The sequence below is a fragment of the Epinephelus lanceolatus genome, chromosome 17, assembly GCF_041903045.1.
Source record: "Epinephelus lanceolatus isolate andai-2023 chromosome 17, ASM4190304v1, whole genome shotgun sequence".
Lineage (NCBI taxonomy): Eukaryota > Metazoa > Chordata > Actinopteri > Perciformes > Serranidae > Epinephelus > Epinephelus lanceolatus.
Window position 1 is genome coordinate 42,376,750 of NC_135750.1, and position 27,116 is coordinate 42,403,865.

The window sequence follows — 27,116 nt, forward strand, 5'->3', positions numbered from 1 at the left end:
AATAAAAGCATGGATGAATTTCTCCAAATCTGTGGCTGAGATTAAAGACCTGACTTTGGCTATGTTTCTCAAATGATAAAAACATGTCTGGATCACTTTTTTTTTTTACATTAAGTTCAAAGTTCAAGTCCTGGTCAAAAATGACGCTGAGGTTTCTGGCTGAGGGTTTTACAAGAGGTGTTAAATTGCCAAGGCTTTCCAAAATTAGTTTTCTTGTTGTGGATGGACCTATAACAATGACATCAGATTTTGACTGATTGAGTTGGAGAAAATTGTCTGACATCCAGTATTTTATTTCTGTGATACAGTTGTGGAGGGCTGCTATATTAGACTGATCACCAGGCTTGATTGGGATGTACAACTGTGTGTCGTCTGCATAACAGTGAAAATGGACGTTGTATTTACGGATGATGTCACCTAGAGGGAGCATGTAAATGGAAAACATAATAGGGCCCAGGATCGACCCCTGGGGGACACCATAGGAGACATTAGTGGGGCAAGAAACAGAGCCAGCTATAGATATCGAAGAGTATCTGTTAAAAAGGTAAGACCTGAACCAATTCAGGGACACATCAGTGATTCCTGCCCACTTCTCTAACCTGTCAATTAAAATGTCACGGTCTACCGTCAAATGCGGCGCTACAGTCCAAGAGAACTAGAATGGAACACTCGCCGGCATCTTGAGTCAACAGGAGATCATTACAAACTTTAAGGAGAGCTGATTCTGTGCTATGAAGTGATCGAAAGCCGGACTGGAATTTTTCGAATAAGTTATTGACTGATAGAGGATTTATTAATTGTTTGAATACAGTTTTTTCTAGGATCTTTGATAAAAAAGGGAGCTTTGAGACTGGTCTGTAGTTGTTCAGAATGGATGGGTCTAGATTGGGTTTTTGGAGCAGAGGTTCAATTAGAGCATTAAGTACTAAGTAGTAAGTACCCAAAAGCCATACTTGAGTAAAATTATAGTTATCTTACTGGAAAATGACTCAAGTAATAGTCAAAGTTACCTATTAGAATATTACTTGAGTGAAAGTCATAAAGTATCTGATATTTACTGTACTTAAGTATCAAAAGTATTTGATATTAAACCTCTTGTACTCCACCCCCATTTTGTAGCAAAAACGCCTAAAATGACATACCCAAATTAAAATGACTGTAGCTTCTGAACCGCTCTGACTACATGCATGCATGAGGTCTTGCCAGAAAGAAAACCCTCTGAAGTTTCTTGTGAAAGTGTCAGAAACACTCTAGGTCAGTGGCTTAGTGGTAGAGCAGGCACCCCATGTACAAGGCTGTTGCCGCAGCGGCCCTGGTTCGATTCCAGCCTGTGGCCCTTTGCTGCATGTCCTTCCCTCTCTCTCTCCCCCCTTCACACTTAAGCTGTCCTATCAATTAAAGGCTAAAACGCCCAAAAAATATCAAAAAAAAAGAAACACTCTAGGTGATACAGAGACAGAGTAATGGGCCTTTGAAGTCAGTAAAGAATTGAAGATTTTGCCTAAAATAAAATAAAAAATGTGTTTCAGGATGAATAACTGTCTGTGGCTTCATCTGAGCAGGTAGATGACACTATGAGGCTGTAGGCACACTATCAATGAACACTTATTTCAAATTTGAAGAAGATTGCTCAAAGTATGACCATTCTACCGTGTTTTTTCCCATGAAAAGATCCAGGTGGAGCTCCAAATGACAAGTTGGTCACTCGGCTTCAAAACAGTACTGTCTTTGATCAAACAACACTCAACCAGCTTCTAACATTGTAATGATTGAAATCAGGTGTGATTGTGATAGCTGACACAGAAACACCAAATAAAGCCATATGAAACGTGACAGTTATGATCCCACTTTCTAGACGGTGTGTCTCAGCCAAAAATAGTGGTAGGAGTGAGACTCTTACCTTTTATAAAAGAGCTAAGTCCCCGCTAAGAGCTCCACATAGGATTGCGAGTAATCCTTCAACTTTTCCTGTCCAGAAACGGCATGACATGACTTGTCACTACTCATCGCGATTTTTGGACTATGTGTGTTTAGGCTGCTCTGGTGCGAAATACATAAGAAATAAAAGAAAACAATGTTATTTTTGAAAAGTCGAGAGCTTCCTGAATCTGGCAATACCAAACATCACATGGTTTGATGACGTTGTGCACGTGGGAGATACCATTTAACAGAGGAGGGGAGCGAGGACGTCGGCGACCTGGCGGAGTTAGAGAGGTTAAAAATATTAAAAGTTAAAGTATTAAGTATTTTTAAAAGTAAATTTAGTCAATAAAAGGATTTTCAAAAAACATGTTAAAACTTTGCATCCTTTGCAATCTTTGAACATTGTTCACAGGATACTTTAGAGAACAAAGGTTGGTACATTTAAACCAGAACAGACTGGTGAGACCAGAGGCCTCTCTACAGCATTTTTTTTTCCGTGGTGTGACCGAAAATACAAACATTTAGTTGAAAAACATCACTGCCATCATTGAATCCTGAGATTCCTAGTGTAAACTCAATCTCAGTCAACAAAACAACCTGGACACATTTCGGTCCATCCATGAGCATGATAAGCAACCATTCAGATTGCCTATTGCTTTACATGTTTTTGTTCAGGAACAGCAACTGATCAACATGCTCAGAGGTGAGTGCACTTCTCTGACAGTTGATTATGTCACCAGCTGTGGAAAAGATACGTTCTGTGGGTACACTAGTCCCCAGAACACACAGATACTTTTGTGCCAGCCTGGCAAGGAGTGGGTACACTTGTGCCTGAGATTTCCACCACTCCAGTGGGTCATCTGTCAGTGGTAGAGGTGAGGCAGCTTGGTATCGTTTGACCTCTTCTTCAGCTATGGCAGTGGTCGTAACAGCTGTGGTGGGGCTCTTGAAGGTCTGCCCGAGGACGTCAAAAAGTGCACATTTCTTGGGTGGTGGTGAAACATTGCCACTTGTGTTGAGACACCCTCCTCGTTGGCGCTTCCCTCCTCGACGTCATCTGTACAGTGCAGCATTGCCGAGTTGGAGCTAGTTTGCCCCGAGTACACTAACTCACACTCATTCACTAACACACACACACACACACACACAATCTCATTCACTAACTCACACTCACTCTCTCATACATACACTCACTCAGCGAGAAATCTGCGGTTTATCTTCAAAAGAAGTTGGTTCTCAAAATTATGAGAATTCAGTCTCGCTCTTCTTGGGCTGAACATAATTCCTGTGATGCTAAATAGCCTTTCATGGGCTGCGGAGGCAGGTAGAGGTGTGTTCAGCTTCTTTTCAAACATGTCATGACCCCAACACAAGGTTTTGAAAAAAATATTTTGTTTTAATTTCAGGTTTATAAATTTACTTTCATGCACTTATCCATGCATCCACACTGGGCTATATGCACAGCTCCACTACTTCCTAAAATGAGGACAGCTTCTTTATTTCCTGTCATCACTATTGGATGAACTGATTAATGCCAGGTGTGTCTGAGTCATAACAACAATGATCAGGCACAACTAATTACCAATACCAATTGCATATACCATACCAATTTCACAAGTGAAATTGGCAGTATTACAAAATGTACACCCATACACGTTTTCCCCACTACCTCCATGTTGTCTTACCCTTTCTGATCGTGGCTTCATTCTTAGTCCACATGGTTCAGAATTTTGGAAGAAGAATTGCAGCTGAGATCAACTCAACGTCTTCTGACATGTAGCCAAAGTGATGCTTTATCCGACCTGTAGGGATGCAAATTGTAGGCACTTTCCTGAATCGATCCTCGGCAACATATTACAATTGATGTATACTCTCTACATGTTATATAGAATAGTTATATTATTGCGCCCTCTAGCTGTTAATTTAAACTTGATTTGAAAATACAGAATCCTACCATGTTGTTTGAGTAATGTAGATTAAATGGATAGTGCACCCAAAAATGAAAATTCAGCCATTATCTACTCACCCTCATGCCGAGGGAGGCTCTGGTGAAGTTTTAGAGTCCTCCCAACACTTGCGAAGATCCGAGGGGGGGATGGTGAGTTCTTGAAGGCTAGGATTTTGGTTTCTTTCGGCAAGCATAAGAGACATTTCATTCGATAAGAATCTTTGGCTCCAACATAAGAAAACATTTCTTTTAGATATGGCCACAGTTCGACTTCGTCAGCTTCTAGCACCTCGTTTTCATCAGTTTCGGTCTTGGTTGGAATAGCAGCAGGTGCTGTCACTTCTTCCATGATGAATGAATCAATTGACATTTGACTGATGATGATGCGTGCTGCTTTGAGTGTTTGCACATGATGTGATAAACCAATGACATGCACTTAGCCTAAGACAAACCACCCTGATTCACCACACTGGCTACCGCACGAGTAATGAAGATGTGCATGGGAAATTTAGTGGGGTAAAAGTATACATTTTATTTCGGGAATGTAGCGAAGTAAAAGTGAAAGTCGCCAGAAATAAAACAACTCAAGTAAAGTACAGATACTCCCAAAAAATACTTAAGTACTGTAACGAAGTATTATTACTTTGTTACAATACACCACTGGTAATAATAAATAAAACTCATCCGGGTTCATGGACTCCCACCCTCCAGGGCTTTATTAAATGTACCTCCCTTGCTTTTATTTTGTCTTGTGGCATAAAAGGACAGTGAATAAACATACCAACGCACCTACTTTTTGCTATAATGGCTAGCTACATTCAGTATATTATCATATGTATAGCACATCGGCCTACTAAGACAGGATTGGCTTGGATACGCTCACACATCAACTTCATGATTCTTGAGTTCACACAGGATTGATCATCTTCAGTAAATGCCACAGTATTGTTACAATGCAAATTTCTGCTTAAGCCACTTTTTTATTCTGTAACAAATGAATATGCCAAGTTTTGAACATTGAAGGCATCATTTAAGCTTATCATTTTCATCATGAGGTAACTGACTAAATTAGTGGAGCCAGTTTTTTTTTTTTTTACTTAAGGAGACCTACATCAAGGATGGCATTGTATGATTGTGAACAGAGTGCTTTCCTCCATTTAAGGTAAACCACAGCACAACTAGCAGCTCAGAAATGTGGTCTGTAATGTGAGACCCATCACTTTTTCTTCTCTCAGCGGCAGACCACTGAGCTATATATAAGACTTATTTTGTTTATTAACTGGTTACAGTGTTTGTGTATCAATATTTTTATACCTTAACAAAACTATAAGTCAAAGTTCAATATTCAGTACAACCCACCATAGTGGAATTTGGATAGAAAGAACAACATACTGATGATTTTGCTGTTCTCACGGCCTTGCCAGTATGGAACTAGTTTGTCAGACCCAGATGTGATTCTGTCAGTTTGTGAAGAAAAAAAAAAAGAGATCTTGCTTATATCTGTCATTAGTCTTGCTCACCAGACCTTTCTCAAGAAAAGAAAGGTCTGGCTGGGCCGACTCTCACTGTGAGATTGGAGAAAAAAACATCCCGGCTGCTTGTACTTCTTTCAACCAATCACAATCGTTCTGGGCCGTGCCACAGCAACGGTGCGCTTGCAAAAATATTGCCGGGGGGAAACAGGTTTTGGTGTAACACGCCCACAAAAATATCACCTACAGGACGCGAACCATGGCAGAAAAATGGCTACATCCCCGCAAGATCACCGCAAAAGTTAGTAAAGGACGTGTTGAAAATGGTTGAAAACTGCTACACAACTTGAGGTGGTAGGGCGGGACTTCAGCGGGTGGCTCGTTCCGCCCAATGAGAGGCTGATCTCTGCAGCAAACTTCCGCCCACTCAGACTAATCTCATTGGCAAAGCTATACCCACAGGCTTTCATTTTAGTTTTTTTGAAGTAACTGCTAGAGCTGTAGTGATTCATCACTTAGTTGTCAAATATTAAATTACCGTAAAACTTCAATTAAAAGCCCAAGCTTTTATTTGCTTCAGTCACTGAAAGCAATGAGCACGTATTTGGCACAGGCGTCTATATGGGACAGGCTTTTAATTCCTTTCACACACAACTTTTGCCAGGCAAAGATGGAGAACACTATCAAACTGTTTATTGAAACCAGTATGAATATTACTTGTTAGGCATGTAACGATATATGGAATTTCGCGGTGTCGCGATAAAATAAATTCTCGATACCGTCGTGGGAATGCCACGGTAGTTATATAGCTGTGTTCTCCTACAGAGCCGGTAAGATGACTGTGCGACTACATTCCCCATAATCCTTTGCATGCAACTGCATGCGCAGGTGAGAGCAGACTCGTGCAGCTCAGCCACTCAGCCTCCGACTCTGACCTGTGCGTGACCGGAGGAAACAGCGAATAAAAGTAAGGAGATTGATTGTTCTTCTCTGTGGATTTTCTCCGCGACCGTTTGTCATAGCGAGAAGCCACACATATCACGTGAAACAGCGGAATCGAGGCTTTCCGACAAGACAACTTGTTGGTAGTCCAATGTTTTCACAGCGAAAAAAAATGATAAAGTTACACTAAAATAACCTATAACAAAGCTTTCATACAGCTTTGCACACACATTACTTTTGGAAGGATTACTCGCGAATGCAGGGTCGCACAGAAATGCCACGCATATCACATGAAAGCGCAGGACCAGAGCTTTCCTCTCCTCATCTCCTGTTCTGAGAAAGTTTTAGGGTCTCCTTGATGTCAAGATTGTCAACCTGGCGTGAACAAACTGAGTGAATGTGTTTTTGAGTTTTTCTATGACTTCCAGTGAAATGGCTGGGCTTTATTTATTTTGGTTTTCTTTTACACACATCTCTACCCACCTCTCTCTCTCTCTGCCTCTCTGTGTATCTATGAATGAGGGATTGTGTGTTATTGAGTTTACATTATTTCTAATTTGTTAATTTTGTTGTTGTTGCAGGGTCTGATTGTTCTAAGTTCTGTATATTTCATGAATATTAAGACTACTCTATCCTCATAATTTGATGTCATTCAGATGACTTTCTAGTAATAGTACTACACTACTTTTGTTCAGAGTAGGTTAAAAAATACTGAATGTTTCCATTTTCATATTCTGTCACTATAGTTTTAATTGACATGACTTTTTTAAGGCACTTTAATGTCTGCCTGCCTAGTAGTAATAGGGGGGAAATGAAAGCACATGTTCAACTGTGTGTTGATTTGTTTATGATACGCTTCCAAGTTAAAAACAACATGCTGTACAGTGTACATGCACTATTTTTGAAAAAAAAATAGCTATTTTTAACAATAAATGTTGTCTTTTTTCCCCTTGTATAAATATCGTGATATATATCGTATCGTGGACTCTTTATCGTGATAATATTGTATCGTGAGTTTCTGGTATCGTTACATCCCTATTACTTGTATAACAATTAGGCTGTCAAATAACACATCAATTATGAATTATTAATGTATTTTTGCTATGAGAGAGAGAGAGAGAGAGGCGCCACAGGGGGTGGCCAAGGAACCTGCTAGTGGAAGAGTGTGTGTATGTGTGTGTGAATGCGAGACTCTTTATTCTCTTTTAACAGTATACACAACTTGGATTCAATTTTATGAAAAACCATTTTGATTCTTTTGATCAGTTGACCCTTGTGAACTAAAGTGTTAGGACTTCATGACTGCTTAAGAGGTAGGGAGTCCCCACCCTTTTTTCATCTCTCTTGTTTACCTTGCAGCTAAATCTAAATGAATTAAATAAATTATGGTCTTCTTTGGTGGTCATTGTTTCAGTAAAATGAATGAAATGAACTGAACAGTTGAATTATGGAGAATCTAACTAATTATGTGTAGCGTCTCTATATTGCCAAAAGTTTAAATATTAATGTTTGTATGTGCGGTCTAAACAGGCAACTAACATTAGCTTAAGTGGGTAGCCAGAAACCTGGTTTTACATACCCAAAGTAGTTCTATTAAAATGTGTAGCCATACCGGGTTAGTAAAAGGAGCTGGGCGTTGAATTGGGACTAGGCTTTTAATTAAAGTTTTATGGTATTTATATGCGTGATCAAAGCAGCTAACTAATGTTAGCTCAAGCTGGTAGCTGACAACTTGTTGGGCTTTAAGAGGTTTCAAACATCCATATAACTTCTATTAATTATGGCAGAAATGCATACAACCTGTTGAAGATCGGCATGACACAGTCAGTCCCAGTGAAGCCCAGATCAGATCCGATAAAGTTAGCACTTTTTGCTATTAGATCTCTCTCTAGCAAGACATTTTATATCAATGATTTTATTTCCTTTTTTTTTTTTTAAATGCATATCTTTATTGATTTTTGAACTTGGTACATCATTTGTCCAAAAACAACTTCCCTCCCTCCACCCAACCCTGAACTCAGAGCCATCAGTATAAGATATATCCCTATGGCTACAATATGTACAGCATGCCTGCATGTCATCTGGTAAAAGTACATATATAAATAATTAACTGCAAAAAAAAAAAAAAAAAGATATGTATATAAAAATAAGAAAAAGAAAATATTTATGTACATAAAATTAATAAACAAACAGAAAAAAAATGAATACCTAAATAAAACTGAAATAAAATTAAAAGGGTACAGTCTTACTTGGTAGATGTTAGATTTAAGGAGTTAGGATATCAGGTCTTGATTCCAAAAATATGATAAATGAATCCCATATTTTATGAAAAATATGACTTTTTTGTTTGATTGTAAGCAGGGTCCAAAACTAACACTCGCCACTCGCCAATTACGGGTAGGTTTTTGTCTCTGGCTGGTAAATTTTTAAGACCACTCGCCACTCTGGTGAGTTATTTTTTTAACAGCAAAAAATGCATTTTTTGTTACTGGAGGACAATGCTGGTATCGGCTGGTTTCCTGGCAGAGTAATGTGTATTTCAGGCAGAGACGATCTTTGGTCACGTCAGTGCGTCAGTCATGACATCATCACAGTGCGCTGAGGTGGATAGCTGTTGTTGTTAATGGGCTCGTTCAAGATGAACTGTGCCTCGCCTGGAAAATAGACGAGAGCAGGCGGCCGCAGCGGGGGCGGTGACAAAAAGCCGCAGTGAAGTCAAACAGTTTCCCGACAGTTTCCAGCAGCCTTCAGTCCGTACAGGAAGTCACAGACACACTTACATCCTATCTGATATGATGTCAATTCATTAGAAAAGTGATCAGACCCATATATCAGTTTGTTTTCAGTCTCCAGTTGTTTTAATTGTGATAGATTAATTTATTAAAATGCTTTACAGGTGATCTGTAGTTTATGTTCATGGTTTATCCTCCATTTGACGTGAAGTCTCCTGTAAATCAGCATCATATCAGTTTGACCTGTCCCCTCAACTACACAGGCTAAATAAACTGTTTTGACTATAAGGTTCATATTTTCAGAGGAAATAAAATGCTACAGCTATTATTTTTAGTTATTTTAAGAATCCTCACATCCCACTGACCACAAGTCTCTGTGTTGCTAAATACTTCAATAATTAAAAAATCCAGTGTTAATATACAGTAGACTCTGTATAGTTTATGATGAATGTACCCTATTTAGTCTCTGACAACTAAACTTCATCATCAGTCACACAACATGTTTTCTGTTCACAGAATAAACCTTCAAATCGGACAAATACAATCTTAATCTCTAAAATTCAACAAAAATGAAAAGCTTATCTAAAACGTTATATTGTTGAGTCAACATCTGATCCAATCAGCTGTTAGATCAGGTGAGAGCCAGGCAGTGCAGTCGGTGGAGAGCAACTGCAGCGCCTGGCTCTAAAAACTGTGGCCACCTCGCTCTCACGGTTTTATCGCCGTCCACTTTTGTAATACGTCAGAGCAAAGTAGAGCTGGGTTGAAAAAATCGATTTAATCGATTCGAATCTATTTTCCTTTAAATGGCACAAAATCGATTCATTAATTAAAAAATCGATCTTTTACTATAATACTATAACTATTTTCCTCCGTGGATGTGTTGTACAGCCGGTAGCAGCCTGCAGCAGCCTGCACTACTATCAACCCAGGTAGTTTTGCGAGATCAGCATTTAGCACCTGACCTAAGTCTTTCAATCGATAAGCAAGAAGAAAGTTCATTAATCCACATGTTCAAAGAACAATTAACAATTTCCAATGTCTGGCAACCAGACGTTTTGCGTTAAGCATAGGTTAAGCAGCTTACTCTCATGTGTTCTCAGGGCCAGTGTTTCTGGTATCAGTCCAAGGATGCAGATCTCTGGGCATACAGGGATTTTTTTTATGGATTATGGTGGAGATTGTGTCAGTTATTTTTTTCCCAAAATTCTTGTAAATATTTGGATTTTCAATTACAGTGAAATAGGGTTGCCTTCTCCATTCTACATTTTATACAACTATCAGGGATATTAGGATTGAATTTATTGAGTTTTTCAGGAGTTATGTATCATATTCAGTGATATGATATTTGAAGATCCTCTATCCATGCCATTCTTTTGTGATCCAAAGATTCCAAAGATGTCTCTACCAGTTTCTTGTATAATGCTGAGATCTTACCTTTAGCATATGGGTCTGATGATGCCAGCTTTTCAGTAGTACTTAGGGGAGGACATTGATATAATTGGATCCTTGAGCAGATGAAACTCCGTATTTGAAAATATTTAAACATATGAGTTTGAGGGATCCCAAATTTTTCTTTAAGATTGTCAACGGACATGAGGATATTATCTGAATAAAGATTTGCTTCTTCTGTAGTAGCCCAGAGTTTGAATCCACGATCTGATTTACCTGGTATGAATAATGAATTGCCCCTAATAGGAGCAAATTGTGATAGCCTAGTCGGCACCTTAAACATTTCCTGTGATTCATGCCAGGCCATAATTGTGGTTTTAACAAATGGGTTAGCTGTGTTCTGCTTAAGTCTTTTGAGAGAGTCAGAGTATAGATATGTATCCAAAGTTAGCCCTTTGGCACATTTTTCCTCTATCTGGACCCATGGTAAATTGGGAGGGTTAGAAAACCAAAAAAGGCTGATCTGGTTAGAAAACCAAAAAAAGGCTGAGCTGAGCTGAGCTGCCCTAAAATACCATAAAAGGTTGGGTAACTGGAGCCCTCCCCCCCTCTTTCATATGAAAGATAAAGCAATGTTAAGTGAAGTCTAGATCACCTTTTGTTCCAAATAAATTTTGTGAACACTTTTCTTGTATTGGAGAAAAATGTTGGTGGGGGTGTAAGAGGAATTGATTGAAATAAATATAAAAATTTTCGGAGAATGTTTATTTTAATAATATTGATTCTGCCAATTATTGTACGGGGAGGGTCATCCATCTATCTAAGCTGTCATTTATCTGAGCATCAATGGGGTCATAATTACATGGAATCATATTTTTAATTTGAGATGTAATAATAGTCCCTAAATATTTGAACCCATCTCTATACTGTGAATGGGTGCTGGAGTGTTGGATTAATCCTTTCTTGCTTATTAAGAAAAAGTATTGATGATTTTAACTGGTTGACCTTATAGCCAGAGAATGTTCAGAATTAATCGATCAGATTAAGCAAGGTAGGTATTGTGTCTTTTAGGTCTGAAAGATATAATAATATGTCATCCGCAAATAAAGAAATCTGATGTTCTATTTCTGAAATATGAATTACTTTTATCTCCAAGTGATCGATGATTGCTATTGTTAGGGGATCAAGAGTCATCACAAAAAGCAAAGGGGACAGCGGGCAACCCTGACGAGTGCCTCTTGACAGACCAAAGGATTTTGAAGTTACATTATTTGTAATAACTTCAGCTGATGGTTCACGATAGAGTATTTTAATCCATTGACAAAATTTAGGACGGCATCCAAATCGGCAGAGTACATCAAATAAATAAGGCCATTCGACTTTGTCGAATACCTTTTCGGCATCTAGCGACAGAACACAAGTGTCTTTAGCATCTTTCTTTTCGTGGATAATATTTAATACTCCCCTTTCATGGATAATATTTAGTACTCACCTTATGTAATGAAACGCCTGTTTTTCACAGATCCATTTTGGTCATTATGAATAATCGATGGTAGGTGAGCTTCTAATCTTAATGCTAGTATCTTTGCCAGAATTTCAGCATCAGTGTTATTTAGGGACACCGGTCTATATGATTCACATTTAGTATATGGTTTGCCTGGTTTAGGTATAAGTGTAATCAGTGCCTTTCTTAGTGATGGGGGGAGAATGCCAGTTTCCAGGGATTCCTCATACATATTCATAAGGGAATGTACTAGGGATGGGACGATACACTTAAACTCACGATACGATGCACCTCGATATGCCAGGGTCACAATCCGATACGTCACGATACGATATCAAAAAAGATGAAAAAATATTACTGCGTAATTACAACTTATTTATTTTTGTTTCAGTTGCACACAAACAGGGAAACACAAGGCCTAACAGTTCAAACACAATTAAGAACACTCCCTTAGTGCTCTATCCCTAGGTTAACTCATCTCAGCCTCTCTTAGGTCATGGCCCTGGCCTACGACTGGTTCTTCTTCAGAAAAACTAACATATCAACATGTTCTGGTGTAATCAGTGATCTTTGAGCAGACACAATGTCTCCTGCGGTGGAAAAGACATGCTCACTCAGGACTGAAGTAGCAGGAATGCAAAGATAGGCTTTGGCAAGGGGGGCAAGTATGGGGTAAGCATATGCATTCACTTTCCACCACTCAAGTGGACTACTGTTGAGTGGGATAGGAATCCCACTTCTGTAGGAGAGTATCTCCATTTCAATCCCTCTGCTGGACTGCTCTGTCTCAAGAGTAGTGTAGGAGTCCCCAAGGAGATCCTCTAGCGCTGTCTTCTTTGACGGGGGAGGCTGTGTCACGTCCTGCATCTGCCTTTCTCCTTCTACTGGCTCTTCCTGGCTCTGCTCTGCTCCCTGTGCTGTCTCAATCATGACCACGGCCTGCTCTGCTGCTGCCCCTGGTGTTGAAGCACTGGCCCTAGTTGTCTCTCTTTCATCAGTGTCACTGGTCTAAAAAATAAAATAGAAAAACTAGCTCAAACATTTCTGTCTTTCAATCCCTTTCTTTTTATCCCCCTCTCTCTGACACCTCACACAGACACACACACACAGACTCACTCTCTCTCTCTCTCTCTCTCTCTCTCTCTCTCTCACACACAGACACACACACACAAACTCTCTCTCTCTCTCTCTCTCACACACAGACACACACACACACACACAGACTCACACTCTCTCTCTCTCTCTCTCTCTCTCTCTCTCTCTCTCACACACACACACACACACACACACACACACAGACACACACAGACTCACACTCTCTCTCTCTCACTCCCTCTCTCACACACACACAGACACACACAGACTCACTCTCTCTCCCTCTCTCTCACACACACACAGACACACACAGACTCTCTCTCTCTCTCTCACACACAGACACACACACACAGACTCACACTCTCTCTCTCTCACTCCCTCTCTCTCTCACACACACAGACTCTCTCTCACACACACACCCACACACACAGACTCACTCTCTCTCCCTCACACACAGACACACACACAGACTCACTCTCTCTCTCACACAGACACACACAGACTCACTCTCTCTCACACAGACACACACACAGACTCACTCTCTCTCTCTCACACAGACACACACACAGACTCACTCTCTCTCTCACACAGACACACACACAGACTCACTCTCTCTCTCTCACACACAGACACACACACAGACTCACACACTCTCTCTCTCACACAGACACACACACAGACTCACTCTCTCTCTCTCACACAGACACACACACAGACTCACTCTCTCTCTCACACAGACACACACACAGACTCACTCTCTCTCCCTCACACACAGACACACACACAGACTCACTCTCTCAATTCAATTTTCAATTTTTTCAATTTCAATAAGCTTTATTGGCATGACTGTAGATTAACAATATTGCCAAAGACATTAAAAATTTACAAATAAAGTACAATAATAAAAGTAAGTCAGAAAACTATAAAAAAAAAGATTAAATATATGATATATAATACAAAATACACCAATCTACAATACAATACACCAATATATAATATAGAAAAAAAAATGAATAAAGAAAAATGTAGGTTGTGAGTTACAAGGACTGTAAATATAGACAGGTGTGTCAGGTGTTGTGATGGTTGTCCCTCAGGCTGTGGCATAACCTGACATATTTTGCTGCTGCTAAGCTGCTGACTCTGTTCTCTCCAAGGATGTGTTGCATTTTAGTTTGATCAGGCAGAGAATCAAAGTCAGTGACTTTATGTTTTATTTTTGAGAGGAAGTCGGCTCTGATGTGTTCATACTTGCTGCAGTGCAACAGGAAGTGTGTCTCTGTCTCCGCTTGTCTGTGTGGACAGAGCTCACACAACCTGTCCTCTCTGGGCAGCCAGGTCTGCCTGTGTCTGCCCGTCTCTATGGCCAAGCTGTGGTCACTGAGTCTGTACATGGTCAAAGTCTTCCTCAGTTTCTCATCAGTCACGGTGCTCAGATATTCTGCCACTGTGTACTGTCTGTTTAGAGCCAAATAACACTGAAGTTTGCTTTGCATTTTTGTGGTCGATGTCCAATAGTTAATGTAATGTTCTTTTTGTTTCTCTATAATTTGGTGGGTCCAGATTGTGTGAGGGCTGTCCTGAGGTCTTGTGCTGTTAGAGGAGCTGAGCCTCAGGACCAGCTGGCTGAGGGGGCTCTTCTCCATGCTCTCCTCTTGGCATTGCAGAGCTTTGTAGTGGTAGGAGTTGGGGTCACTTGTTTTAAGGTGTTTATAAAATTTGATGGCTCTTTTTTGAATTCTAATTAAAAGGGGGAACTGGCCTAGCTCAGCTCGGCACCCGTTGTTGGGGGTGTTCCTGTGCACTCTGAGGATGCTCTTGCAAATCTCTGTATGCAGGATTTCGATGGGGTGTTTGTCCCATTTTTCAAAATCTTGATTTGCAAGAGGACCCCACACCTCACTACCATACAGAATAATTGGTTCAATTATAGATTTGAATATTTTGAGCCAGATTCTAATGGGTATATTAATGTTTGAAGATTTCTTTATAGCATAGAAAGCCCTTCTTCCCCTCTCTCTGAGATCATCAACAGCCAGGTTAAAGTTTCCCGTGGACGTGATGTGTAGTCCTAAGTATGTGTAGTCGTGTGTGTGCTCCACCTCATGAGAGCCCAGGAAAAACCTGGTTTGGTCTCCCTGACCCCTGGGTCGTTTCTGGAATATCATAATTTTGGTTTTGTCCAGATTAACTGTCAGGGCCCAGGTCTGACAGAAGGTTTGCAGGTGATCCAGTTGCTGTTGTAGTGCTTCATTTGATGGAGCCAGCAATATGAGATCATCTGCAAAAAGTAGGCATTTAACCTGTGTGTCAGACAGAGTGAGACCAGGGATGTCAGATAGTTCTAGTGATTTGGCCAATTCATCGATATAAATGTTGAAGAGGGTGGGGCTGAGACTGCAGCCCTGTTTTACTCCTCTACTCTGGGGGAAGAAATCTGTTTCCATGTTGTTAATTTTAACAGCACATTTCATATGACTGTACATGGTTTTGATGATGTCATAGACCTTTCCCCCTACACCCTTCTCAATTAATTTTAAGAACAGTCCATCATGCCAAATTGAGTCGAATGCTTTTTTGAAGTCCACAAAACAAGAGAAGATTTTCCTCTTGTTTTGATGGACGTCTTTATTAATGAGGGTGTGAAGAGTGTAGATATGGTCTGTTGTTCTATGTTTGGGTGTGAATCCTATCTGGCTCTTGCTCAGGACATCATGTTCTCTGAGGAAGTCTTGCAGTCGGCTGTTTAGGATGCTGCAGAACAACTTCCCCAGGTTGCTGCTGACACAGATGCCTCGGTAATTGTTTGGGTCGAATTTGTTTCCACTTTTAAAGATTGGTGTGATGATTCCTTCACTCCAGAGGTCAGGGAAATGTCCGACACCCAGAATAAGGTTAAATAATTTTAATATGGCAATGTTAAATTTATGGTCATCAAATTTTAGCATTTCATTTAAAATGCCATCAGGACCGCTGGCTTTCTTTGGCTGCAGTGCCTGGATTTTAGCCAGCAGCTCTGCTTCAGTAATTTGGTAGTCTAGAGGGTTCTGGTTGTCTTTAATGACTGATTCTAAAATTTGTAATTTGTTGAGAAGATTGTTTTGGGCCGAATTCAGGGGAACAGCAGTATACAGACTTTCAAAGTGATTTTTCCAGATGTCACCATTTTGAATAGCCAATTCTTCTTTTTGTGGTTTGCTGAAAGAGTGCCATTTCTTCCAGAAGTCACTGGAGTCAATGGACTCTTCAATTATTTGTAACTGATGCCTCACATGCTGTTCTTCTTTAGTTCTGAGTGTTTTTCTGTATACTCTCAATGTTTCCCAGTACTGGAGGCGGAGCTCAGGGTTGTCAGGTTGTCTGTGTTTTTGATTTGACACATTTCTGAGAGTTTTTCTCAGTTGTCTGCATTCTGTGTCAAACCACTCGTCATTGGTCGGGTCTCTTGGTCTGTGGTGCTGGCGCTTTTTCAGACTGGATAAGTCTGCCACATGGTCAAATATGTTGTACATGTCCTGTACAGCCTGTCTGAGGCCGTCCTGATTGAGGGGATACGAGGTGGAAAGAAAACAGTCTAAATGGGATTGAAAGATTGGATTTTTGATTGCTGTCTGATATTCGTCTTTGCTTTTGTTTGTCCATTTATAAGGTTGTTTTCTGTAGGTCAGATTGCAGGGTTCTACTGTGTGAGGGTCGTTTGCTGTCGTTTTAATGTAGAGTGTGATTTTACTATGGTCTGATAAGGGGGTTAAGGGGCTGACTGTAAATGCTCTCAGGTAGAAGGGGTCTAGGTCAGTGATGCCATAGTCTACTGTGCTGTTGCCAAGAGGAGAGCTATGAGTGTAAAGACCGAATGAGTCCCCTTGAAGCCGACCGTTAACCATGTACAGACCCAATGTTCGGCAGAGCTGCAACAGTTGCTGCCCACTTTTATTGACAGTTTTGTCAAAGTTGTTTCTACGGGGGTGTGAAGGGAGGGGGGTGCTGACTTGACCAGGTATATGTTTGTCTCCCTGTGTGCTGATAAAGTCTGGTTCTGTACCAGTCCTGGCATTCAGGTCTCCACAGATCAGTACACTTCCCTGGGCCTGAAAGTAACTAATCTCATCTTCGAGAATGGAAAAACTGTCTTCATTAAAATAAGGGGATTGTGATGGGGGGATATATGCTGCACACAGGAATACATCTTTATCTGTGGTGATAAGGTCTTTTTTGATTTTGAGCCAAATTGAAAATTCTCCTTTTTTGATTAATTCAATGTATTGTACAAGGTTTGCCTTATACCAGATCAGCATTCCCCCTGAATCCCTTCCTTGTGTTACTCCCTTTAGTTTGGTGGACGGGGACATTATCTCTATGTAGCCTGAGGGACAACCAGTGGAGACATCTCCTCTACACCAAGTCTCTTGCAGTATAAACACATCTGCATTTTCTAACTCTCTAATAAAGTCTGAGGTCCTGCTCTTAAGGCCAAGAGCAGAAGATCTCAGACCCTGAACATTCAAACAAGAGATGACAAAAGATTTAGATTTCATTTAAAACTCAAAAGGCTGCATTTGGTGATCAAAATGAGACAAACTACTAAGTCAAAGAAAATAATTTAAGAGTATCTACATGACATATTATAAAAGGTAACAAATCAATAACTGGTATATTAAATAATCAATACTTGTTTTTTTAAACTGTATGAGAACAAGAAATACTCTAATAATAATAATTCATACAGTGTCTATTGTGGTACCTGTCCAATCAGATGAGAGCAAAGCAGGCTGAGCATCTGCTGAATGTCCTTCAGTTCATTGTGTGGGGGGGTGGTTAAGGTTGGTTCTGCTGCTCTCCGGACCACCTGGGCATAACTCAGTGGGCCAGGGTGTGGCTCTTGTCGCTGTGGTTGGGGTGGGGCCCCTAGGGACAGGAGTGACTGTGGTCTGGCTTGAGGGGGATCATGGTTGCCTTGGTGGGGTCTGATTTGGACATGATGTGGGTGGGGCTGAGGGTGGTCTTGTCTCCATTGTGTTGGTCTGGATGTTGGTTGAGGATGTCTTGGTGTTCTGTGGGGGTTGTGGGCTGATGTGCTCTTTCTGCGGGCCGTGGATTGGTCTCTGTTGAGAGCGACGCTTTTCAGTGTTTGGGCGAAGATGGGGACTGTGCTTTTAAACAGATGGACGTGGTCGTAGAGACAGCTGATGTCCAGGGTGGGGTGGTGGGCTAGGTGGACATTGGGTCTCCATGCACAGTCTCTGGACAGGCTGCTGTTGATCCTGTGGATGGTGTCAGGGTGGAAGTCTTTCCTTGGGAGCAGAGTGGATATGACCACTCTGCTGTTGGGGAAGGTGGTGGAGGCTTTCTCTGTCACTCTCTTGAGTGACTCTGACACCCTCTCCTGCTGGCTCCGCAGATCATTGGTGCCAGTGTGGATGATGATGTGACTCGGAGATCCAAGCCGCTCCTCTGACAGCAGGTCTATGGCTTGGTGGGTGTTTGGACACCAGATTTTAGCCACTTTGTGGGTGGGGAAAAGTTTCTTTTCATTAAGGAATTTTCCATTGGAGTCGATGAGGAGGACAATGTCTGTCTTCTCTCTCTGTTGTGCTGGTCTGGTGGAATGAGGGGAGGTGCTGGTCTGTGGGCTGGATGTGGAGCTGGGGTTGGAGGTAGGTTCTTGGATTGGTGGGTCCTGGCTGCTCACAGGGTCCTGGTTGTGGTCTAGTTTTTCATCCAGGTCCTGTGTAGCTCCACCTCTCTCCTGAAGCTGTTCTGACAGAGTGGTGAGTGCTCTGCTGTGCTCCTCTCTCTCTCCTCTGAGCTCCTCCACCTCCTTTGACAGAGAGGTAAGTTCTCTCCTGTGCTCCTCTCTCTCTCCTCTGAGCTCCTCCACCTCCTTTGACAGAGAGGTAAGTTCTCTCCTGTGCTCCTCTCTCTCTCCTCTGAGCTCCTTCACCTCCTCTGTCAGAGCTGTCAGTGCTGCTAGACGCTGCTCTCTGTCCTGATGCAGCTCTCTGATCTCAGTCCTGAGCAGGCTCAGCTTTCTCCTGCAGCTGTCCCTGTCCTGCCTCAGCATGCCCAGCTCTGTGCTGATGGTGCAGGGATCAGGCTGAGCTGTGGTGGGCTGGCATGGCTGTTGGCTGATCAGCTCTCTCAGTTGTACTAGTTCTCTCTCCAGCTCTGTGAATTTCACCTTCAGTTCGGTGATGGTGCAGTTCAGCTGGGGGTCCTGGACCTGCTCTGGGCTGGTGGGCTCCTTCTCTTCAGGGGGCTGCTCAGTAGTTAGGCAGCTGGGAGCTGGGACCTGGGAACTGTCAGTGGAGCTAGATCTCTCCTGCTGGGCTCTTTCCTTTATAAGGAGGAAGTCCATCTCAAACAGTTTGAGGTTCCCCTGTACCATGATAGTCCCATTCTTGTATAAGTTTACTGTCATCATGAAAGTATCTGAATCCTCTGCTTCTTTTATTTTTATTTTCCAGCCGTTACAGATCCCCTCTTTTTTGACAGAGGGGTAGTGGGCACTGATGGCAGAGTGCCATGCTAGCGGCTGGTCTGTGAAGAGGATCAGGTTGCTGACCTCCCCGGTCTTGTAAAGATCAGAAAACAGGGTTTCTGGTCTTTCTTTTAGCAGTTTTTGTTTAAATGCCTTCCTGGCAGTCTCATTGGTTACATCAGGAGGATAGAGGAGAGGAACAGCCTCTGTACAGCCTTTGGTGGATTCCATCAGGCTCTGCTGCTGTTGAACTGCTGCTATTTAAATTCCTTGGCAACAGTTGCTAAGGGTCTTGTTTACAGCTAGCTGTGTTATGCTAGCTTAAGTTTATTTAGTGTTCAGCAATTTTTTGTTTCCTCTTTTTAAATGTTATATTTTCTTTCTGATGGTTCACTCACTTGCGTCTTCAGCTGTTTTCCTCCTCTTTGCTTGACCTTTTTTTTTTGTTGCTGGTTGGACAGTTAGGCTAACTGTCAGTTTGGCAGTTGGTTCCGTTGTTTTCCAGTCTATCACTGTTTTCTGAGGTTTTTGCTGTTTTTTTTCCTTCTTGGTAGATTTTTTTTTAAAAACAACGGTTTTCTCTTCTGTTTTCTTCCAGCTCTTAGAAGAACAGTAGTTTATCTCACTTTAAAACATCCAAAAAAGCAAAAATATTCAGGAGCTCATCTTCATGCTCATCTTCATGCTCATGGAATCTCTCTCTCTCTCACACAGACACACACACAGACTCACTCTCTCTCTCTCACACAGACACACACACAGACTCACTCTCTCTCTCACACAGACACACACACAGACTCACTCTCTCTCTCTCACACAGACACACACACAGACTCACTCTCTCTCTCCCTCACACACAGACACACACACAGACTCACTCTCTCTCTCTCCCTCACACACAGACACACACACAGACACTCTCTCTCTCTCATTCACTCGGATCGACTAATAAAAAAAAAAGCAATCGATATGAGAAAAAAGTTTCCAGGCTGTAGCCTACACATACACAGTTACACACACGCAGAGCACACCTCCATTTTTTTCTCAATGAAAGTTAGTCTACCTGGTTGCGTTGCAAATGAAGTCTTGCAGCTTTCTGACTTATCTGGGCATAGACAGACTCGCGTTGTTCATCATTCAGATGGGACAGGCTTCGGAATCGCGGGTCAAGCGCTGTGCACTCCTGCAGCATATCATGACAGTCCCCGGAGTACCTATCCGAGATGTCGAGTAGGATTGCACTTTTCATGTTGGCGATGGTCTGGGAGTCATTTTCGTCTGGTGACATGCTTTGCTCGATCATGTACTTCAGTGGCAATATAAGTGAAACAGTGGGCTCTTTTTCATCACAGACAACAGTTGTGGCCGTCTTCAGTGGCTTGAGCAGTTTCACTATATCTTCTGTGTCTGATACATCAGTATAACACAGGGTGTCGATTTCTCTCGCATTCCTTCGGATTTCTGGGCTGCTCAGGGCTGCTGCGACAGCAGCCTGTTGCTCGAGGTAGCGCACAAGCATTTCGTACGTGCTGTTCCACCTGGTCTGGACATCGGTGATCAGCTTATGCTGGGGCAGCTCCAACTGGGTTTGCTTGCTGGCCAGGACAGCGGTTGCTGTGGTACTCTTGTGAAAGAATGTAGTTACTCTTCGCACACGGCCAAGTAGGCGCGCGACGCGGGCTACAGCCAAGCCTCGCTTACTCGCCAGATTCACAACATGCGCCAAGCACTTGATGTGAGGGTGGAGGCCGCTCTCTTTCACTGCAGTGTCCATATTGCTTGCGTTGTCCGTGACACAAGCGATGGTGGTATCTGGCCTCGTTAGCTCCCACTCTCCCACTGCCTTTCTCAACACGTCAGCTATGTTAACTCCAGTATGACTTTCACTTAGCTCACGAGTTTGCGACACAAAGCTTTTACTCTCCCATTTCTCGTTGATGACTTGTGCCGTTATGGTGATGTAACTTTGTGTGGCACGCGAGGTCCAGCCATCAGTGGTCAGGGCGATGCAGTCGGCATTTTTGAGACAGTCTTTCACGCTTTGTTTGGTTTCATTGTAAATTTCCGGGATTACCTTCTCTGAAAAATGTCCTCGGCATGGCATCTTAAATTTGGGCTCCAGCACCTTGAAAATCTGGATGAATTTCCTGTTCTCTACGATGTTAAATGGAGCCATATAGTCAGCTATGAACTCGCCAGTGAGCCTGGTTATCTGTTTTGCATGCGGACTTGACGGGGGTAGAGCCGGTGTCAGTGCTTGTTTCATGGTCAGCTGTCCCTCCGGTAACGTTTTCTCTGGGGCCGTCTTCACATTTTTATGGTGACGTTGAAGGTGGTGGTTCATGTTCGTTGTGTTGGAGGTGGTGTACGGAACGATGACTTTGCATAGCTTACACACAGTGTTAGTCTTGTCAGTTACTCCATTGCCATCTTTGTCTCTTTTAATCGGAAAGCCAAAATACTGCCACACAAATGACCTGTATCCCGTCGGAGGAGCATCCTCAATTTCGACCTCATTCGACTCCATTGTTCGGCGGTTTGAGGGCTAACCAAGGAAGTTGGTGCTAATGTTAGCTTGCCGTTTGAACAGTGTCGTTGTCGCAGCATGCACTGTGACCTGGCTGTGACGGCACAGTTCCCCGGATGTAATTTTTTCATTTGGTTTTCGCGCTGCTTGACCACCAGATGGTGCTGCCAGCCTGCCACCATAGACTGTATGCCTGCCACACACACACTAAATGATTTATATACTTCACAAATCATGTGGCAGTGCCATCTAGTCTTCATTTCGCGATCCATTTTTTTGAAACTCGATGCATTTCGTCACATTTTGTATCGTGATATTTCGTCAAACGATATTTCGTCCCATCCCTAGAATGTACCACTTTTTCTTTGAAGGCTTTAAATATATCAATGGGGAGACCATCGGGTCCAGCTGTTTTCCTGTTTTTCATCGTAGCTATAGCTACATTTCAATATATATTTCAATAATTCTTCTTTAGCTTCATTGGAGAGATTAGGGATTTGGAGACCATCCAGAAATGCAGTTTGATGACTATTAATCCCGGAAGATTCTGCTTTATATAATGAGTGATAGAAATTGGCAAAAGCTTAATTGATTTCCGATGGGTCTGATGATAGAGTTCCTGGGGTTGTTAAAATATTATTGATGGCCGTACTCAATTGTAGTTTCTTGATTTTCAAGCCAACAATTTGCCAGATTTTTCTCCCTGTTCATAGAGTGTTTGCTTTAGACGAATTAAGCTTTTTTCTGCTTTTGAAAGTGATAGTTCATTATATTTTGCTCTTGGGAGAAGCAAATCCTGTTGATAGGGCTCTGTGTTTGTGTTATCTTCATACATTTCTTCCTCTAATTTCCTAATTTTGTCGTTGAGAGATTGTAGGTTTAAATTAACTTTATTAGTAATAGATCTTGTATAGCTAATCATTTGTCCTCTTAAATATTATATAGAAGCAGTCGTTTCATTTGTGTTTGTTTTGAAAAATTCATCAATACTGTTGCCAACAAACTTCATAACTTTTGTGTCATGCAGCCATTCTGGGTGCAGCCTCCATCCATAAGGACCTCTAATGAGTTTGGACAAGTTATATACTAATTTAACTGGACCGTGGTCTGAATTTACAATGGATTCGTAGGTAAAATTATGTACTGTGCTTTGGAAAGCAGAGCTAAATGGTAAACAAACATGGCACCACACCGGTAAGGTAAGACAACACGTTTTCATGTTGTTTTCTCTATGTTCTCTGACATTTATCCTAACGATATGAGGCGGTCTTTGTGGGAAAAAAAGCTTGTTTAGTGGACTAACTTTGCACTTGAAGTATGCCCGTTCACTTACGTTTTAACAGGTCTGACGCTACTATGTGCCCCGGCTGTATCTAGGCTAACGGCAAACATGCTAACTATTATTTTTCTAGTCACCTGAAACAAATTTAGGACGATAGGAGACAGGTTGAAATAAACCGAAATTTCCCTTTAAGGTCATCCCCAGTATAAAAGTCTTTAAAAAGCCAGCAGCACTCAAGTGTCCATCCAACTTTCTCGTTTATTTTACGAGAAAGTTTGATGGACACTTTGATGCTGCTGCTACTTTGTTAGAGTCCTCTCCTCCTAACTTTTCCTTTCTATACTCCAGTAGACAAAATAAAAGAGGGGGTGGGATTGCTGCTATTTTCAGTGGGTTTTTTTTTTTAACATTTGAATACTCTGCTATGGTCATTAAAGCAACTCACTTTGACTGCTCAGGGAGAAAGACAAGCTAATTTTGGAGTGTTCCTCTGTTGCCACGGCTCAAGCTAAACACCTAGGCGTTCTGGGCTCCTCCGGCTGTGTCAGTGGAAACACAACCTGTCCATCCCACTCCCATGGCTGCTCCATTCCAGAGACGGACAACGATCCTACTCTTCCCTGGACTGGTTCCATCATCGCAGGAGTCCGGGAGCGTGTGGCTGTTTCAGCTCAGCCTGAGGACCGGTGGTCTCTCCTGGGGGCTAAGCCCCGACTGGCGGACGGTACTCCTGCTCCAGCTGTGACTCAGTCGACCGTCAATGGGAGTGATAAGGCTCCGGTGAGCTCAACCCCATGTCAGCGAGAGCACTAGACTATTGCCCACAAGGGCAAACACGGTGCAAAGTGTCTGTCTCCCCCTGCTCCACCTCGGGACCACCCTCTGGCCAACAGGTACGACATCCTAAACATGCTGGAGTTTCGGCCGCTGAAGGAGTGCTCCAGTCTTCCACTGCTTCCTCTGGCTCCTACCGGCCCCGGTTCTCATCGGACTAAATGCCGGCCCCCTGTGCCGCAGCCAGAGACTAGCGGTCCCAGTGCCGCTCTGGGTTTCAGCCGAGGGAGTGGAGCCTCTACACTGGCAGCTCCATGTCCCCGTGTCCTGCACCGGCACTCCACCTCCAGGACAGTTGGCACGCACGGGGTCGTGGTCATTACGCGTCGCTGTGGCAAGGAGAGAAGAGGATGTCCTCCTTCTTCCTTGTAGAGCCTGCCCTGTGTGTCTGAAACATTCACTTATAGCCTCTCTTTGGCGTTTGAGCAGCTTTATAAAACTCTTGAACATATAATGGCTCCTTAATTAGCAAGTTGACTTTACATAGACGGCATATCTTTTCAATTTCTCCTGACGTTGTGTTGTTTTGGTTTGTTCACCGCTCCGCGACATGCGCGTTAATGTCGAACTGGCGGAGGCGTTGATCTCCCCCCTCCCCCCACCCGCCGCTCTCTCACTAAGCAGCCTCCCTCTGTCTCCTCTCACTCACCCTCGTTCAGCCTCGATCTCGTCAGCATGTGGCACACACGCGCTGTCTCCCCCCCCACACCTCGTGATTGCATCGTCATTTAAAAAAGACATTGTGGAACAACCCTTTGAGCCCCGATGCGCGTGCGTTAGAGTTGTGCCGATCAGATCGCCCATCAGCACAACCCTAACGCACGCGCATCGGGGCTGAACTCCGCCATGCGCGATACAGAGAGCAGAGGAGAATTGTCAAGGTATAGACCTGTTCTATAGGAAAGGTAACCTTAAATGACTTCTGTTGTGATCTTCTGTTCTGTCAAATACATGGACCAGACGTAGTCGTCAAAGAGGCCAGGGGGGTCTGGCACCGTGTAGTTCCTAGAGCTACAATGATAGGGGAAACACTGCAGCCAACACACAACAGAGGCCACACCTTAGACTTAGTAATAACCCATGGCCTCTCTGCAAATATTTCTTCAGTTGTGGATGTCGGCATTTTTTATCATTTCTGTGTCTTTTTCACTGTAAATGGTTTTATACAAGAGGGTCCAAAATTAACACTAGCCACTAGCCAAATGCTAGTAAAATAAGCAAGTGGCCAATAACCTTGCTTCACTTACCAGCCAAAAAAGCAATGGTAATATTTTGAGTGGCTGGTAAAGTTTGAACATTCACTAGCCATTTGGCCGGTGACTCAGAAAGTTAATTTTGGACACTGCAAGAGGGTATTCCAGAACGAACTGCCAGGAAACGCTATCTAACTGCTGAAGTGGCTGCAAATTTTATTGAGCTTTTAGTGACACTCCTGCAGACTTTATACCCTTGTCTTGTGGTTTTATTGTGGGTAGTTTTAACAGTAAACTTAGATCAACTCTGGATAAAGTTGCCCCACTATAACTGAAAAAGGTTGCCACCAATCCGACACCCCCCCCCGGAGAAACAAAGAAATTAAACAATTAAAGAGAAATTGTCGGATAGCAGAAAGAAGATGGAGAAAGAACCAGCTAATGATCAACTACCAAATTTTCCGAGATCAACTCACTATCTACAATAAAGCAGTTAAACATGCAAGACAGGCACATTTTTCTAAATGAATCACTGACAACCTCAACCCAAAAATTCTGTTTTCAACCATTGATCGTTTAATCAACCCAATCAATTTTAACACCCCTGAACCTTTGTTTTTATGTGAGGAAACACTAGAGAGGTTTGTCCTGGTTGATGCTGAAATGCTTGGGAAAGTAATCTCTCAACTAAAACCTGCAACCTGCCTTTTAGACCCCATTCCCTCATCCTTTTTAAAACAGTTTATAGCTTTTTAGATGAAGATGTTCTTAACATTGTAAATTATTCGCTTCAGATGGGTGTCTTCCCCACTGCTTTTAAAACTGCCATGGTTAAGCCTCGTTTGAAACGAAATAACTTAGATGCCTCGGTACTTAGCAACTACAGACCAATGTCCAATCTGCCATTTCTAAGCAAAATTTTAGAAAAGCTTGTTTTTAATCAGATACATGATTTTATGATCTCCCGCAATATTTTTTGAAAAATACCAGTCTGGCTTTCAAGCAAATCACAGCACAGAGACGTCAAATATGGACATGAAAAAAACTCTCTGTTCTAGAACTACTCGATTTCACTGCAGCCTTTGATACAGTCAACCACTCAATTCTTTTAGCTAGACTTCACAATCTGGTTGGCCTCTCTGGTGTTGTTTTTAACTGGTTTAAATCGTATTTTTCCGAAAGAGAATTTTATGTAACAATAGATGAATGTTCATCAAAAAGTTATAAAATGGATCAAGGTTCAATTTAAGGTCCAACACTTTAGAATCTTTACATGCTGCCACTTGGAAACATCATCAGGAGGCACGGCATCAGTTTCCGTAGTTATGTTGATGATACACAGCTGTACATGGCCGTGTCTCCTGATGACTCACGGCCAATTGATGCCCTTTTTAACTGCATTTTAGATATTAAGTCCTGGATGGCAGAAAACTTTCTAACTCAACCAGGACAAAACTGGGGTCTTAGTTATTGGTCCTGAAGCTCAGAGAGAGAAACTCAACACAACTGTTAGAACTGGCACTAAAACCCTGTCAACAGGTTAATAGTTGGAGTTATCTTAATTTTGAAACACGTTAGAAGTACAGTGGGGAGAACAAGTATTTGATACACTGTTGATTTTGCAGGTTTTCCCACTTACAAAGCATGTAGAAGTCTGTAATTTTTATCATAGGTACACTTCAACTGTGAGAGATGGAATCTAAAACAAAAATCCAGAAATCCAGAAACCACATTGTATGATTTTTAAGTAATTAATTTGCATTTTATTGCATGACGTAAGTATTTGATACATCAGAA

The 27,116-nt window shown here is 42.1% G+C and overlaps 2 protein-coding genes across 3 annotated transcripts in view; one reads left to right on the plus strand and one right to left on the minus strand.

Annotated features, from left to right (window-relative positions):
• zswim8 (zinc finger, SWIM-type containing 8) overlaps positions 1-27,116 on the plus strand; it is a 133,665-nt gene that overhangs the window by 15,616 nt on the left and 90,933 nt on the right. The gene's annotated exons all lie outside the window — the stretch shown is intronic.
• On the minus strand, positions 11,304-22,359 carry LOC144458351 (E3 SUMO-protein ligase ZBED1). The gene is made up of 2 exons (XM_078160634.1): positions 20,547-22,359; positions 11,304-12,921 (listed from the first exon to the last, which is right to left on the minus strand). Exons 1-2 carry the CDS (start codon positions 22,008-22,010, stop codon positions 12,421-12,423), a joined length of 1,965 nt encoding a protein of 654 aa, XP_078016760.1. The 5' UTR covers positions 22,011-22,359; the 3' UTR covers positions 11,304-12,420.

Excerpts from the sequence above, each read along its gene's own strand:
- LOC144458351 (XM_078160634.1), bottom strand. The coding sequence starts at position 22,010 with ATGGAGTCGAATGAGGTCGAAATTGAGGATGCTCCTCCGACGGGATAC. Across the intron at positions 12,922-20,546 it reads TTCATTTGCAACGCAACCAG|ACCAGTGACACTGATGAAAG; the intron begins GTAGACTAACTT and ends TTTATTTTTTAG.